The sequence below is a fragment of the Arthroderma uncinatum genome (genome assembly GCF_011692745.1).
Source record: "Arthroderma uncinatum strain CBS 119779 chromosome Unknown scaffold1, whole genome shotgun sequence".
Lineage (NCBI taxonomy): Eukaryota > Fungi > Ascomycota > Eurotiomycetes > Onygenales > Arthrodermataceae > Arthroderma > Arthroderma uncinatum.
The window spans coordinates 326,190-342,100 of NW_022983863.1; the positions used below are offsets into that span (position 1 = coordinate 326,190).

Consider the following 15,911-nt stretch of genomic DNA (forward strand, 5'->3'; position numbering starts at 1 on the left):
AGGACGTTTCTTCATAAACAGTCCGTATAAGAAGGCCAGCCAGCTTGTCTTCGGCAAGGACCGAATTATGTCGTACTTCCTGCCTTCGTTCTTCCAGAAACGGCTCCTCAGATATGCCTTGTCCCGCCTGGAGATCGTCGATACAGATGCACTGGATTTGGATAGCCTGGGTATAACATGGGGTCAGCGAAGCACATTTGAGTTGAAGGATGTCGGTCTACGGTTAGAGGTATGTTGGATGTGCCCTCTGTCACCTCGCTGGGATGTGGTTGTCATGTCTGGATATACATATAACTGACTGGGTATGATATTCTCCCACCTACAGAAACTAACATCGACCATACAACTCCCACCTGAGTTCATAATAACCAAGGCCCGCGTTTCGGTGGCACGTGTGACTATACCTGCAGATATCTATGCCAGCGGCATCATCATCGAGTCTGAAGGAATCCAGCTTGATCTGAAGCATGTTCCAAGCAAGCATGACAGTAGAGCACAGGAGAAGAAACAAGAAGGCCATGCGGGAGGTTCTGGCCAAGGAGATGGTCATGAAAACATCCTACCGTCTACAACCGATCTCGCCCAGTCGTTCCTAGAATCCGAACCCGTTGAAGAAACCGCAGAGCTCGAGGCGGCGCTGACATCTCAGTCCTCCCAATATATCCAGCAATCAGATATCCTTAGTGACGATGGATCTGAAGAATCTGCGCTTGGGTTGCATGATGGTGTCACTTTGCCCGGATTCGTTGCCGGCTTTATACAAGGGGTCATAGATCGACTACAGCTAAAAGTTAAAGATGTTTCCGTAAGAGTGGCCATGGAGGTGCAGCAGGATGCTTTCCAGAAACCTTTATCGTCTGTGAAGATGAAGCCGATAACTGCCATGTTAAGCCTCGGCGAGGTTTCCATTGATGGCGTTGCGCCGCCAGGATCACAGGACCCAACACTGAAAGCAGGGAAACGTCGGATGGTCTTTTCGCAACTCCATGCTTTGCTAGTTTCTGATGAGACTTTATTCTCGAATTACTCTCGCTTTTCTCCCCCGGATTTGGCATCTCCTATCTCCAGGGGAAGTCTATCAAAGCAAGAATCGATGCGGAGTCAATCTTCGCTAGCATCAAATCTTGGGTATGGCAACCCCTTGGCACAATCTACGATCCTGGAACGATCATCTATACTTGACGAGCCACTTGAACAATCGGATCAACTTGAACAGTCTCAGATCCTGCAAAAATCCGTCTCCTCGTCAAGTGATGGTAGATTTGACGATGCCGATTCTGATATGGAGGAAGAGCCAGAGTATAGGATCGAGCCGCAAGTCCGACCTTCTCGGCTCCCTGACATTCAATTCAACGAAGATGGAATGGGCGCCTCTCTAAACGAGGCCCTTGAGTCTAGTATCACAACTGATACTTCAGATTCGGCTTCCTTACCGTCTGGATCCGCTAGCGATATCGCACACTCAACGACACAGCTTCCTGAACATCAAGTTATACCCGATATTGAAACATACGAGGAGGACCGCCATGTTTCGAGCCATAACTCGCCAGATTTATCCATGTCAGTGTCAACGCAATCGTTCCATTCACTTCAAGGGGAAGAAGAGGAAGACGAGGAAGAGGACGAACCCTCGACTCCAATCGCCTCCGGAAATCCAGGCCACTGGGCAGAAGCGAACCCTGAACATGACGAGATGCATCAAGACTCGAGCCCAGCTTCTCCGGATCGCCAATCCCGGGAATCTAGCAGTAGTCCTCCAGCGTCCGCGCATCCAGATGAACTGTCAGAGTCCAAGATATTCTCGCCTGAGGAGGCTCGCAGTATGTACTTGAGCGTCATGAGTGATGAGTCTGCAGGGTCTAATATAATGGGTAACATGCCGGGTGCGTGGAGCCATCACGGCTCGGAGAGCGCCGTTGGGGAATCAGAGATAAATGATGCTAGCAATGCCGCTGTCCAGGATGGCGAGGAGCAGTCTGGCACCACGCCTACCGGGAGTGTCGTATTTGAGCCAGTGCCTGACGAGGGTACTGGGTCAAAGAACCTGCCTGGCCTTGATGGTTCCTCCCAAGAACAAACTAGTTCCCTCAGAATTGATCCAACCTCAGACGTTGTCAAAAATTTACTCGAAATTGACCAAATAATTGTCTGGCTGCCTCCTTTGGGTAGGGACTCTACCGAGGAGCTATCGGCCGAGGCACAAATCGATCCTATTCAGCGTATGCGGGATTCATCCTTGGGCTCAGGGCAGTCCTCAGCAGCCCCAAATTCTCCAAGAATACACTTTTCAGATAGGGTTCGTCGGGACTCGGCTTCCTCTGCCTCAATGTCTTGCCATCGATCCAGTAATGCTCATATTGACGAAGATAATGACATTTTGAAGAACATGAGAAAAGTGAATGCCGTTGAAATTAACGTTTCATCCATCGGAGTCAACCTCGATATTGCTTGTGGTTGGCTCTTGGGAAAGGTTGGCCAGAATATCGCCCAGTCTCTCAAACCCAGTACAAAAGCCAGTAAAGCAACCGTGGAAACCTCAAAATCTGCCGTTGAGGAGAGCCATCCAGTTCCGATTATTGTCGATATCTTGAGCTGCTCTATAAAGCTACTAGAACATCTTCCTGGTCACTCCTATTTGCCCTGGATGGCAAATTTAATATCCAACTCCCCTAAAACTGACCTGGAAGATGCCATGTTACATATTGATGTTACTGGTATTGGATTTCAGTCATTAACGGCGGAGGGGACGACGAAAACGCGCATCAATATTCAGAAGTTCAGAGTCGGCCACTTATCTGAGGATATTATATCCTTTGACGAGGGCCTGAAAATGCGTGAATCTACAAGAGATATCCTCTCAAACTCGAGTAATGATATATCTCTTAGCATTGTTAAAAGCCCTGAAGTTTCTCGTCTTACCGTCAATACCCTTCCAATCCATCTCTCGCTAAACCTGCAAAGACTGGATGAGACACTTAACTGGTTTGGCGGGTTAAGTACCATCATCGAACTCGGTAATTCTATTGCTTCTGCTACCACAGTTAGAGGTGACTCGCCAGATCCTAGCCGTCGACCACGAGCGGTGCATTTCGCACAGCCTTCTGTCGCCTCTAAAGAGCCACCAAGCACAAGTTTAACTACTTGGAAAGTGAATTCCAGAATTGGCGGTGTGATCATTCGGGTGCTTGGAGAGCAATGTAGTGTTAATCTCGAGACCTCAGCAGTAAAGCTGGTTAGCAGATCGGGGCTTATTGCAGTTCAAGTTGACAGGGTGAGGGTGACAGGGCCCCATTTTCATCACAGTAACCCTGCAGTCCGCACAACCTCCCCGGCCCTGGTTGCACTTGATAATGTCCGATTGGAATTCCTGTTTACTCCGAACGAAACCGATCTGGATCGCCTATTGACGCTCCTAACTCCATCAAAGAACAAGTACGACGACGAAGATGATATCATGATTGACACGCTACTCCGACAACGGCGTCAAGGCTCTGTTCTTAGATTAACAATTGGAGGGTTAACAGCGAACATTTATTCTCTACCTGCATTGCAGCCTTTATCACGTCTTGCTGAGGAGGCATCGAAACTCTCCAGGGTTGCTAAGTATCTTCCCGAGGATGACAGGCCAGGGATGCTTGCATTAACGTTAGTTCGAGATCTTGAAGTTAACGTTACTGTTGGAAAGAAGGTTGGCAAAATTCGACTGCAGTCAAGAGATGTTGAAGTTGGCTACGTTAGTTTTCCGTCGCTACTTGCTACCCGGGTCTCAACTGTTGCTATTTTTCGAAACGAAACTGAAGAATTGCTTGGACAAGCTGTTCTCCGAAAATCCGGCGAGAAGGAACTCGAGAGCGCATTGCCTATGGTTATGGTGAGATACATAGCCGAGGAGTTGGAGCCAACTATCAAAGTGAAACTTTTCAACACTCGCATTGAATATACGGTCGACTCTATAGTAGCAATCATGGATCTTCAAGAGGGCAAAGTGTCTGCAGAAGACATCGCCGCCAATATGGCACAGTCAGTGGTCAATTTTGCTGAACTACCGATACACCATGGGGCAGAACTTGGTTCTTCAAACCATGCCTTAGCATCTGCGGAGCCTTCTTGCGAAAGCACCACCCCACTAAGAGTGTCTGCCACCCTGAAGGATTGTCTAATCGGTCTTGCTCCTCGCAATTCTCCTGCCAAGGGTTATGTGGTATTAACGAGTGTTGAATTCCATGGAATAATGCAAAACGAGCTCCGTTCCGAGGCCACTTTGAAAGTTGCCAAGGCATCAATGATGATCGTGGACATAGCAGAGGAAAGGGAGCCGACGAGAACGAGTAGCCGCCGTAAACGATCTGCCACCTTAAGTCCTCAAGTCCAAAGGCTAGAAGAGTTAGGCTATGTTTCCGTCTGCGATACATCTTCTGCCCAAGTCTCCGTTAAAATAATGCAGCTGAAAGACGATGGCCAAAAGTCCCTCGATGTGGAACTAAGGGATGATCTTTTAATACTCGAGACCTGCGCTGACTCTACACAAACCCTCATTGCAATCCTCAGCGGGTTATCACCGCCTACGCCACCCAGTGAGGAAATTAAGTACCGCACCGAAGTTATGCCTATAAAGGATTTGCTCCAATCCTTTGCTGGTGATTCGTTTGACGCGAGGGGCAAGGATAAACCTGATCTCGTTCATGATGAAGGCACAGGGGAAGCCGATAATGACATATCGGCCGTTGAACAAGAATACATTAGTGATTTCTTCCCCTACCATGCGGGTGTGGTGAAAGTGGGGTCGGATGCTGATGCTGTGGGTGGTGAATATGAACTTCTCGTAAATAGTTCCCATTCAGCTGCTCATGTATCCCCAGGCCACTCCCCCCTAGACTTTGAGGAGGATCATTTTTCCAAAAAGTCTGCCGTTGGAGGTACAGCCCATAGATGGGATGCGTCACGGAACACATATAACCTGACGAATGAAGCCTATCTGCAGGACAGTCCTCTTAGGGTAAGGGTTCGAGATGTCCATGTCATATGGAATTTATATGATGGATACGACTGGTGGCGAACCAGAGACACTATCTCCAAGTCTGTTAAGAATTTGCAGTCCCGAGCCATCGAGAGGAGAGCTAGAGCAGCAAATAGACGATTGTCGCGTGACCCTGAGGAAGAAATGGAACCGACCATCGACGACTTTCTGTTCAATTCTGTATACATTGAAATCCCGTCAAACAAAGATCCCCGAGATCTTACCCATGACATCAACCGCAATATTGATGGCTTAAGTGAGACGGGGAGCTATGCAACCACGTCAACTTTGACGGGAACGTCTACCCAGGATGGGACTGGTAGGCGAGAAAGATTAAAATTGGCACGCAGTCAACATCACAAAATGACAATCGAACTAAAAGGCGTTGCTGCAGACGTGGTTGTCTTCCCATCCAGTTCTGGGGAGACCCAGAGCTCTATTGACGTTCGGATTCATGATTTAGAAATCTTCGATCATATGCCAACATCAACATGGAGGAAGTTCGCCACATATATGTATGATATGGGCGAGAGAGAGATTGGCACGAGTATGATACACATTGAGATACTAAATGTGAAACCAGTAGCGGAGCTCGCTGCATCCGAAATTATTTTAAAGGTTAGTTTTCACCGCCCCCAAATTTTATCGTTTTGATGATAAAGCTCACCATACTAACCCAAATACCAGGCAACCGTTCTACCTCTCCGTCTTCACGTTGACCATGATGCCTTGGACTTTATGACCAGGTTTTTCGAGTTCAAGGATGAAGCTGCTAGCAAGGCCGCATCGGCTCCTGGAGAATTACCCTTCTTGCAACGGGTGGAAATCAACCCTATACCGATACGACTTGATTTCAAACCTAAAAGGCTTGACTATGCTGCCCTTCGGTCAGGCCGAACAACCGAGTTAATGAACATCTTCGTTCTAGATGAAGCGGACATGGTTCTTCGTCATGTCATAATATATGGTGTTTCTGGGTTTGAAAAGCTCGGGAAGACGTTGAACGATATTTGGACGCCTGATGTACGGAATAACCAACTTGGAGGCGTCCTCTCTGGACTTGCACCCGTTAAATCTCTAGTCACTCTTGGTAGCGGCGTCAGAGATCTGATTGTAATCCCGATAAGGGAGTACAAGAAAGATGGCCGAATCGTCCGAGGGCTTCAAAAGGGTGCATTGTCGTTCGCAAAAACCACGACAAGTGAGCTGATAAAAATTGGTGCTAAATTAGCGATTGGAACCCAGAACGTGCTGCAAGGGGCAGAGGGCTACCTCAATGGCCCTGGAGCCGGGTCTTCTGGCCGAGCAGTTCAGTCGTCCACTACCGAAGGACCCGATGATGATGACGAGCCAATTGATGTAGGCGCGAAGCAGCAGATCTCCCTTTATGCTGACCAACCGGTTGGCGTCGTCCAAGGTTTGCGTGGAGCATACGTGGGTCTTGAGCGTGACCTCAGCGTTGCGCGAGATGCCATTATCGCCGTTCCTGGAGAAGTGATGGAGACTGAGAATGTCACTGAGGCAGCTAAGGCAGCGTTAAGAAGCGCACCGACCATCATACTTGGTCCCGCCATCAGTGCTGCAGGTGCAGTTGGTAGGACCCTTCTGGGAGCCAGGAATACTCTAGACCCAGAGAACAAGAGACGAGCAGACGAGGTATGTGGTATTCCAACCTTTCGTAATAATTGGCCGTGGCTAACGAGGATTTTATAGAAATATCGATCTCTTTAATTTGCCCCCTATTTCCTTTGTTGTCACTTTTTTTATATCATCGTGCGTTTAGGAAACTGGCGCGATGAGAGGCATGATTGCAGTTTAAACGAGTTGTTGACACTTACGATGGCATATTGACCGCCCGTTTCCTTTACTCTTCCTTCTATACATTTCCTTTGCAGAATGAATCATGCATAACGGCCCAATAAATGGGGATTGGCGTAGGCTACGGAGTTCTGAACTGCGATTCTGCTTGGGCCTATTTAGCGTATTGGCTATTTGCCAGAGATTGACTCTTTTCTTTTATATTTCTGCGTTTTTGTGGTGCATCATTGATGCGAGCAGTCACATTTTCATATCTAATATCCTAGCTATGTTGTTGATGTTTTACCAAGATCTGTCCCTGATGTACGCAAGCGTCTGATATCTATTCCTATTTTACTGCTACGATTAACCTGATTGATGTATAGAGGGAACTCATTAAGATCGTCGTGTTTTTTACTCTCCCGTGCCTTGAGATATAATAAGAAATGGACGTATCTGTAAATTGTTGTCGAACTGATCGGGCTTCCCGTAAACCCAGGCCAATTTACGATCTAGCAACCCCTTTTCCTACGCGTAACATGGGAGCTCATTACTACACTGCCATTTCATAGTATGCTTCATTTTCACATGTTAAGTGTTACTATAGGATCTGAACTATCCAACAAGCGATTGGAACAAACATACCACACCCGAAATGGAAGACGCCTTGCATCTACAGCCGCGCTCTAGGCTAGACGAGTTTCACATTTCAGGGTGGTTCGGCATGCCCGTTGAGATGTAGACGGCTCACCGTGAAATAAATCGATCAAGGGTGCCTCACATATACTCCTCAGCTTGGACGAAGGGCTCGTCTGCGGTGATCGATATAGAGCTGCATGGTCAGCCACATGCAGCGGCCATGCGGTGGGTAAAAGCGGCTTGTTTCAAGGCTATGCACTCGACCAGATGTACCCTGCCATAGAGCAAGGGCGCGAGTGTGACATCGACCTGCACATGCCTGCTGCCTGTAGCTCTTGCGTGTCTTCACATGTTTCTTCAGCTGTATGTAATTTGGAGGTGCTAAGCCTCCCCCACGATGCATATATTAGGCTGTGGTGGAGGGTGCCGACCTGCTATCCGTTGCACTAACGGCCCTGCATATGGAGGCTAATCTCGAAGCTCAGCCATTTGCTGCCACAGCAGCCTTTCGGGTTTCTACTGGCTGGTGAATGTCGGGGATCTATCTTGGAAGCGGCCTAAGTTCGAGCTGGGACCATCTGAATCGATATGTCCATGGCACGAACGGCTGTGGAAACTGAATATTGGCGGAGTCGTGGTTATTGGTGCCTCATATGATTGCGTGCAGCGACTGTCGGGAAGGTAAATCAGCCAACCTGGTAACCATCATGCGTCAAAGCCCGAGAAGATGGTGGTGTGGATAGATTAGACGCAGAGAAGACGGGAGACGAAGCTTGCTGGCCCCGGCTGTTTCGGACTTGTGCGAAGACAAACAAGCCAGATCCAGATCTATGATCCTCTCCAGCATGCGAAGTGGTGCAGAGGACCCTCTTCCTAGCAGGAATGGATCATGAGTCGCCGGCTGGTGATGGGGACATGGTTATGGTCAGGGGCAGGCCGTGATGCTGTGACCGTAACTTGTGGGAGGTTGGTGCAACGAGCGAGTATCCCGCTCCGTAGCCCGGTTGCGCCGCATCGATAGTCAGTAGCCACGTAGATATCCCGTTACTCGTTACTTCATCGGCGTCGACGTTTCATGGGAACTATGTGAACCTATGTAACATGTACGGAGTATGGAGTAGCTAAGTGGTTAGGTAACAAAAAGAGAAGGTCATGTGACGCAACCCAAAAGAAAAGACGAGACGACATCCGACGACGAACAAGACAAGGGAAACAGAGAAACAGAAACAGAACAACCTCTTCACGGCCGGTTGAAGCAGCCGGACACGGTCATGAGACACACAAAAGTCGAAACCCAGATCCCGCCTCAGCCTCTCGTTTTGCCTTTTGGCTCCCTGTCCAGCCAGAGAAGAAAACGCCGTCGTGGGCTGTAAGTGGCTGAGATGCGCTACGAGGATGCCTCTTGGTAGATCGATGCTTGCGCCCTTCATTGGCTAACAGTCGAACGAGTCGTTCCCACTCGTTGCTTTTTCGCTGCTTCTCTGCCCTCCACTCACATCGTCGAGATGCTAACCGGGCCAGGCGAATTCATACCCAACTTCCGCGCTCGATCCAGCGACTCACAGCGACCAAATGATGGCTGTCGTGTTCCCTGAGGCAAAACGAATCAAAATATCGAACCCAGAGGACTGGCTGATACCCTAAGCCCACTCGGCGGATGCGGTGGTGGTGTGGTGCCTCTCAGGTACGACACGTACGAAATGCTACGTTAGGAGATGGGAACCCCATCCCCGGCCTGGGATGGGCAATGTTTTTTTTTTTTCATAGAATGGACTCTGTTTTGTTTTTGTTTTGTTTTTCTCCCATCTAAGCGTGAGGGTGTGAAGAATCCTGGGTCTGCATTCTAGGGTGCAGGGTCATGCTGATGCGGGATTCGCTGGTAGCTTAAGGGTTTATTTTCTTGCGCTTCTGTTGATACTCACCTCACGTTTGATGCATTCTTCATCGTTCTCTTTCATGTGAACATACCTCGCTGTCACCGTTGTTTCAATTAGCAGAAAAGCATCAGCTGGGATCGCTTTATATCAATCGTTATATCTCTCATATTTTGGACCCGGGGTTTTCAATCATCCTATTGCAAGCATCCCTCGAAGTCTGCGCAGTGGCTGGCCATTGTTACTTCTACTTTATACAAACGACCGTTGTTCCATTTTAGTACTTGCTTGGTCCTGGAGCATGCGAAAGATACATATAACCGGCCTACCAACATCCTGTCCTTGGCGATAATTCACGACAAGATATATCCCGCCTTCCCGCTGTCGTCTATCAAAAGACACGGAATACCGGCTCCTTGACGAAGTTTGATCCCAATTGAGGCTGGTGCGAAGGATTTACAGCTTCATCATTCCGGACCTTATCTACCCAGGTCTATACATTCACATCAGTATTATATATTTTGAATCCGGCAGGGTGGACTTCTGGGCCTGAATTTCGTGAGAGTCTGCGCGTTGATGAGATCTTTACCCGAGCAGGATGGATCTAAATCAGGTTACGTGGGAGTCACTACTCTCGATGGATGAGCCGGCCGTGGGCGAGGATACTCAATCTGGACTGAGGCAGTCCCTGCTGCCTGCACCGCTGCGCATAGGATCTGTTTCGACCTCACCGTCCCAATATCAGACGCCGTCTCCTCCGCTTAGCCCAGCTCCAACTCTCCTGGTATCCGTACAAGCTGCTGAGCATACCCGTTCTATGTCTGGGAAGCTTTCCTTGCATGAATATCGCAGGAAATTATCACATCCAGATGTTGACGGAACAACTACAGTTCCGAGCAGGAGGTTAAAGCGAAAACCAAAAGCAGTGAATCTCAACAGCAGACAAGGAAATCATATCCCCCTTTCACCACCAGCAACTCCCCCACTACCAGTTTATTTTGCACCAAGCCCCCAGCTGTCCCCAGATCTGATATCAGAGCATCGTACCTTCAGTCCTGGATACAGCAACGCGTCAAATCCTCCCAGGAGTTGTGAGGTCTCACCAGTTGATGAAATATATCTGGATAGTGTGCGCACAACCCCTCAGAACAACTTGGCAAACAACTATTCATATGAAGTATCAACATATAACAAACCCCAATACAGGGCCCTGGTGAGTAAGTCTTATCATATTTATATATACTCTTCTGTCTTCTATAACCCCTTATTCTTTTCCTTCAGTTTCGCTAACAGTGACGCGTCAGACAACTTTGCGCGACTCCATTCGGCAAATTCCAGCCAGGTTCACTACGCACACAAAATCGGCATCTGAATCAGCATTACCTAGGACTCTTCGCCATAGAGGCGTTTCATTTGAGATACTAAGCCCTGGAAGACGTACTGACTCGGCCATGTCCCAAAATTCAAATGGGACAGTCAGTCCAGTAAAAAGTTATACACCAACCCCTCCGCGTATGGAATTTCCTCAGCAAGCAAAGACACCGCCTCCAAAAATTCATCGGCGCTCAGCTTCCCTAGGTATCGAAAGAAGATGCACACCTTCCCGTGCGCTGTTTGAGGATTTGCCTACAGCCCACTCGTCCATCACCTCAGGGGTAACCAGCAAGCACAAATTTGCGCATCCCTCTGGAGACACAGCTTACAGTGATGAGCACATACTGCCGTTTCCAGCTACGGCTACTGCTACACACCCCGTAGCCGTACCGTGTGATGATCAACCCTCATCACTGCCGGAAAATAAGACTGGCCATGTTGAAGAAAGTATCCCGAGTCATACGACAAACCGTGAGGCTTTAGAAGGGGTCTCTACTGTTCAAGAGGGCACAGACAAAGATTCACAGCCATGCCATTCTGAACGCAAGCCTAATAAGCTTGTGAAGCGTCGTCTGCATGCCACAAGCGACCGTTCTCCTGGCTGCCCTCGTATTCACCCAATAATGTCAACTTTCCTAAACCGCCGCCAACCAAATTTGCATGGTGCACGAGGTCGGATTGAGAAGCCGAAAACCATCAGAGATATCATCAATGGAACGGGTAATACGCGATCAGTATCCTCCCTCGACGAGATAGAACAACAAATTCAAATGACACCAGCAACGCAGTATCCCCAACTAGACTCTGCACAAGACGAATCTGATAACTTTGTCAACCACTTCCATGGGGCTCCTGCCACTCACCCAGACAATACGAGTGTTAGAGATGAAATCAAGACCCCCGAAGATAACTATAGCGAATCACCAAGTTTCCTGTCATCAGGACTTTCTCCAGAGGATAGCAAGCGCCTTGCAGAATGGAAATCTTTTATACTCACTGGCTCAACCGACCACGTTTCTTCCGAAGAACTTCCCAGAGACTTGCAAAGAACAAGCATATTTGGTCCCAATTTCTCCCGGCCAATGTCGACTCCTCGCTTTAGACGCCGTATATCTAACCGTCGGGCTGACCGTCGGCTTCGGGTGTCTTGTACGGCTCCCCCTACGAACGTTCCTCATTCCGGTCTTTCTGAACAGCCTGTCTCACCTCTGCGTTATTCTGGATACAACCAATGGCCACAAAAAGAGATGTATAATTTTTCACTATCCCCATCTCAGCCAGTATCCCCTATCGACAATGGGGCGTTCATCGGGACAGGAGCATCTTCTGTGGATTACATGGGCCCAGAGAGCAGCCAAGGTTCTCCCAGCAACAGGTTCAGCCAGCATACGGTATCGTCAATGGCATTAAGGTCGCCTCAGCGCCCCAAATCTATGTTACCTTTCGAGCCCATAGAGAGCAAAGACTACCATCCATTTTTCCATGCACATCTCGGCAGCCAGCGATCCAAGATGAAACAAAAAGAAATCTCCACGAGAACAGCAGGCCATAACAGAAACCGGAGTAATAACACCGTGCTAGATGTTGACAGTGATATCGAGGAAGAAGGAAGCTCCGAAAAGGATTGGGAAACAGTTACTGAAAGCCAGCTGTTCAATACCCGATCCAGAAATCCGATATCGCATCTTGAATCAGGAAGTAGTTTGGCTAATTATTCTAGTGCTGGGAATATAGCGAGCGGAGGTTTGATAGATATACCCTCACAATCGTCACTTCAAGGACGTAACATGCGATCTACCATGAACAGTAGGTCACATAGGTTCCGCAGGCCAAGCTGGATGCAGACCTCTAGCCAACGTCGAATGCCCGAGATCAGCGCCCCAAGCTTCCCACGACACTTATACTCGATGTCAGAGCTACCTACGGACCCAGAAGCGCTCTATAGCTCTGCACCACCCTTGATGGCCTCCACAACGCAGCACCCTGCACCACGAGCAGCATCATACTCCCATTATCAACACCCAACCCCCCTTAGAGAACCCCATGCGAACCCCTTCCGATCCACGCCCCCATCCCTTGTCGAGCAAACGAGTGGGAATTATGGAAAGGCCGGACGAGAAAAATCCGGCTTTGTGTCTGCAATTCGCAGCAGTAAGTTGAACTTTCAAGATAATAACAACAACCCATTCAACTCTGGCCTCAGAGCTGGCCCCATTAGAAGCTTGCACCCTTTACCCAGCCGTGCATCAATGGAAACCTCTGCATGGTGGACAGAAGAATCCATGAACACTATGAATTCCCGACGCTCCTTTCATAATGCCCCCTTTTCATCAACCACCAGAGGCGTGGGCCATAAACCCCCCCTTCACGCACACAATCTCTCAAATCACCATCAAACTAGTATTACTCAAGATATTCCAGCAACTGACATCATTAACAGTAAAAATCCCCTGCCTGTGACATCCCACACTGCGCGTCCTTCCTCACTTGCACCCCGAACGCCCCACGCGGTAGATCAGGATATCGAACTTGATAACCTTACGCGTACTCGCGATAGATCAAAAATCATTCAATCTCGCTACAGCTCATTAAGCAGTCTTGTAACTGCCGCCTCAGCCCCAATACGTGCACCTGGATCTCTCTATCTTTCTATCAGATCAGCACGCGACCGCGCCGGACACCACCGCCATAACCGTACGCTGACGAACAATTCAACATCAACGACGAACGAACAACTGCTTCCCGCAAGACCAGACACGCGAGCCTCATCTAGAGCTGAAAGCCAACGCGACTTCAACATGGACTATAACCCTAGATCTGCACGGGTGTCTAGTCCCATGTCCCTCTTCGCCATGTCGCCTTCGCTATCTAGTCGACCACCAACACGCAGCCAGAGCGCGAGCACGTCTAGAAAGATTCGAAACCCAAAGCCAGACGACCTTCTTCGCGAGCGTCTGGATCGGATCGAAACGGCTTCCATCGTGCTGTCAAACCATTCACCTTCGTTGCATGAGTCGTGTGTTCGTTCGCCCTGGACAACTTGTCAGCCAGCCAAGCAGTTTACCGTGAGCCGAGGAGCATCGTCCTTTTTTGCTACCATCGACGAAGAAACAGCCATTGCACCAGCGGATGCGTACTGTTCGACTTACGGACGCCATACCTTTCCAGAGCCGCCTCGTTTATCTCCACAGCCATACCGTGGTCCACGGCATCAGCTTCATCATCAGGAGCAAGAAGGAGGCTATTCTGGCTCCACTGGGGGAACAGCAACTGGGGGCGGAAATCTCAGCGCCCAACGCCGGGTTGGAAGGCAGCTTATCATTTTACTTTCACTTTTCGTGCCTTTTGGGTGGTTTGTGGTGGCATACATTGGGTTTGACGGCGACTTGGCCGATTCTTTGATCCGGTGGAGGTCCAACGGAGCAATTAGGGAGTTTCATGTTAAAGAGAAGTATTGGGCCAGCCAGTTGGCAGTTTCATACGCCGTGTTTACGCTTATTGTGCTACTTGTGGTGCTCACAGTCTGCTTAACCGCTCTGTGATGCCATGCCGTTCAGGATGTTATGTCGTTATGAGGCACGGTGGATGGAGCATGCACTTTTACATTTTTGTTTCTGTTAGATTTCTTTTCTCTTCCCCCCCCTTTTAATAACTAATTTAAGACAGCTGTGGGAGTTTTTCATGTCGGCTACAAGAGAGAGTTTCTGTTATGTTAGAAATGTACGAGTTTGAAATAAATATCATGTCTGGGTATCTCAGTTTTTTATATAGTAAAAAGATATTGTAAGGGTGAGGGGTGTGATTGGGTCTGATCAATCCTTCATCTGATTCATCTCAGCCACCTCCTGCTCTAGTACTGCGGTAACGGCAGCGAGGAGCAAACTCTTCCGCCGAAGGCCATACTGAGACTTGCCGAATTTTCTATTGGAGTTGAGAGTCGAGGTGCCGGTACCGTTATGATGGTTGTGGTGGTGGTGGTGATGATGGTTATGGTGTGACTTCTCGACTTTTCCCTTGCCTCCAGTGCCGGAGAAGCGACTCGATGTCACGTAGCCGTTGGTTGGACTGTGAGTATGGGGTTTAGGCTTTATTAGCCTTTTTCTAGAAGGTGTTCGAGAGGGTGGGAGGGAACTAGGATGCTGATCGTCGCTCAGATAGCCCGAGTCACAGGCCTCGCCGCCTGTGCTGCCATATGATGACAAGTCTCGTGAATGGTCGATGTCTCCGTCCAGTAAGATGGCGAGACGGACGGTGTCCGCTATCGAGGAGGAGGCGCACTGCAGCATCGAAAATTTCTCACGCTGATACCGGACATCGCTGGATCTCTCGCCCTCCTCTGCTGCTGCTGCGGCGGCGGCCGTGGTGATAGCGGAATCGGTATCGTCTACGACAGTGTTGACGATGCTTGATCGGCTGTGGGGCGTGGAGTAGAATATCTCGTTGGGCGATTTATTCCGGAGGGGCAGATTTAACTTCTTATGATCGTCTGGGAGGGAGAACCTGCGAGCATGAGGGTCCTTGGGGCTAGGTGGTGGGGAGGCAGAGTCGAGGACAGAGTAGTATGCTGACGAGCCGTGGACAAGGCCCTCGACGCCGACCATGTGTGGCGGCTGGGAGGATTGCAGTGACTGTGACGGCGTCTGCTGCTGCTGCTGCTGTGATGAGAGGACGGCGAAGTTCTGGTATTCTGCATCCGTCGAATATCTCGGAGGGGTTATTGGGAGCCAGCGTCCGTCGTCGCTGTCGCTGCTGATATCGTGGCTGCCGCCCGTCTCGAGCGAGTGAGCATGCAACTGCTTCGTCAGCGTGCCGATGGAGAACCGCTGGCCACGGTCTGGAGAGTAGTCTGCAGGGATCGAGGTGGGCGCCGGACCCAGGTGGTGATGGTGGTAGTGATGGTACTGTCTCGACCGGCGGTTAAGACGAGGAAAATCCCGCGAGTTCAAGGGCGAAGGGAGCCGGGGAGAGGGACACCGTGAGGACAGCGGGGAGACCAGGTTGCTGTCGCACTGGAACTGGAGGCTATCGAGGTCGTGATGGCCGGCGAGGGAAGAATTTGGCTGTACGAGCAGCGGCGGCGACGGAGGGGCAGGGAAGGAGAACCCCTCGAACATGGTGACGGCCGATATATGTTCAGGCAACGGCGAGAGCTGGCAGGGTCGATATACCAGGATATCCGCGATGTCGAGATAGATGTAAGAAGACAAAAA

General features: G+C 49.6%; 3 protein-coding genes across 3 annotated transcripts; 2 read left to right on the forward strand and 1 right to left on the reverse strand.

Moving 5' to 3' along the window:
• Positions 1-67: 67 nt before the first annotated feature.
• Positions 68-6,748, forward strand: GIQ15_00106 (Atg2p; the record flags this gene model as incomplete). The annotated part of the gene is made up of 5 exons (XM_033547523.1): positions 68-229; positions 326-5,336; positions 5,400-5,635; positions 5,705-6,673; positions 6,731-6,748. The coding sequence occupies 5 exons, from the start codon at positions 68-70 to the stop codon at positions 6,746-6,748; spliced, it is 6,396 nt and encodes a 2,131-aa protein (XP_033408474.1).
• A 4,093-nt stretch (positions 6,749-10,841) lies between these two features.
• On the forward strand, positions 10,842-14,243 carry GIQ15_00107 (uncharacterized protein; the record flags this gene model as incomplete). Its single annotated transcript, XM_033547524.1, has 1 exon — positions 10,842-14,243. The coding sequence occupies one exon, from the start codon at positions 10,842-10,844 to the stop codon at positions 14,241-14,243; it is 3,402 nt and encodes a 1,133-aa protein (XP_033408475.1).
• Positions 14,244-14,513: 270 nt separating this feature from the next.
• GIQ15_00108 (uncharacterized protein) lies at positions 14,514-15,815 on the reverse strand (the record flags this gene model as incomplete). Its single annotated transcript, XM_033547525.1, has 1 exon — positions 14,514-15,815. The coding sequence occupies one exon, from the start codon at positions 15,813-15,815 to the stop codon at positions 14,514-14,516; it is 1,302 nt and encodes a 433-aa protein (XP_033408476.1).
• Between the last annotated feature and the right edge of the window lie 96 nt (positions 15,816-15,911).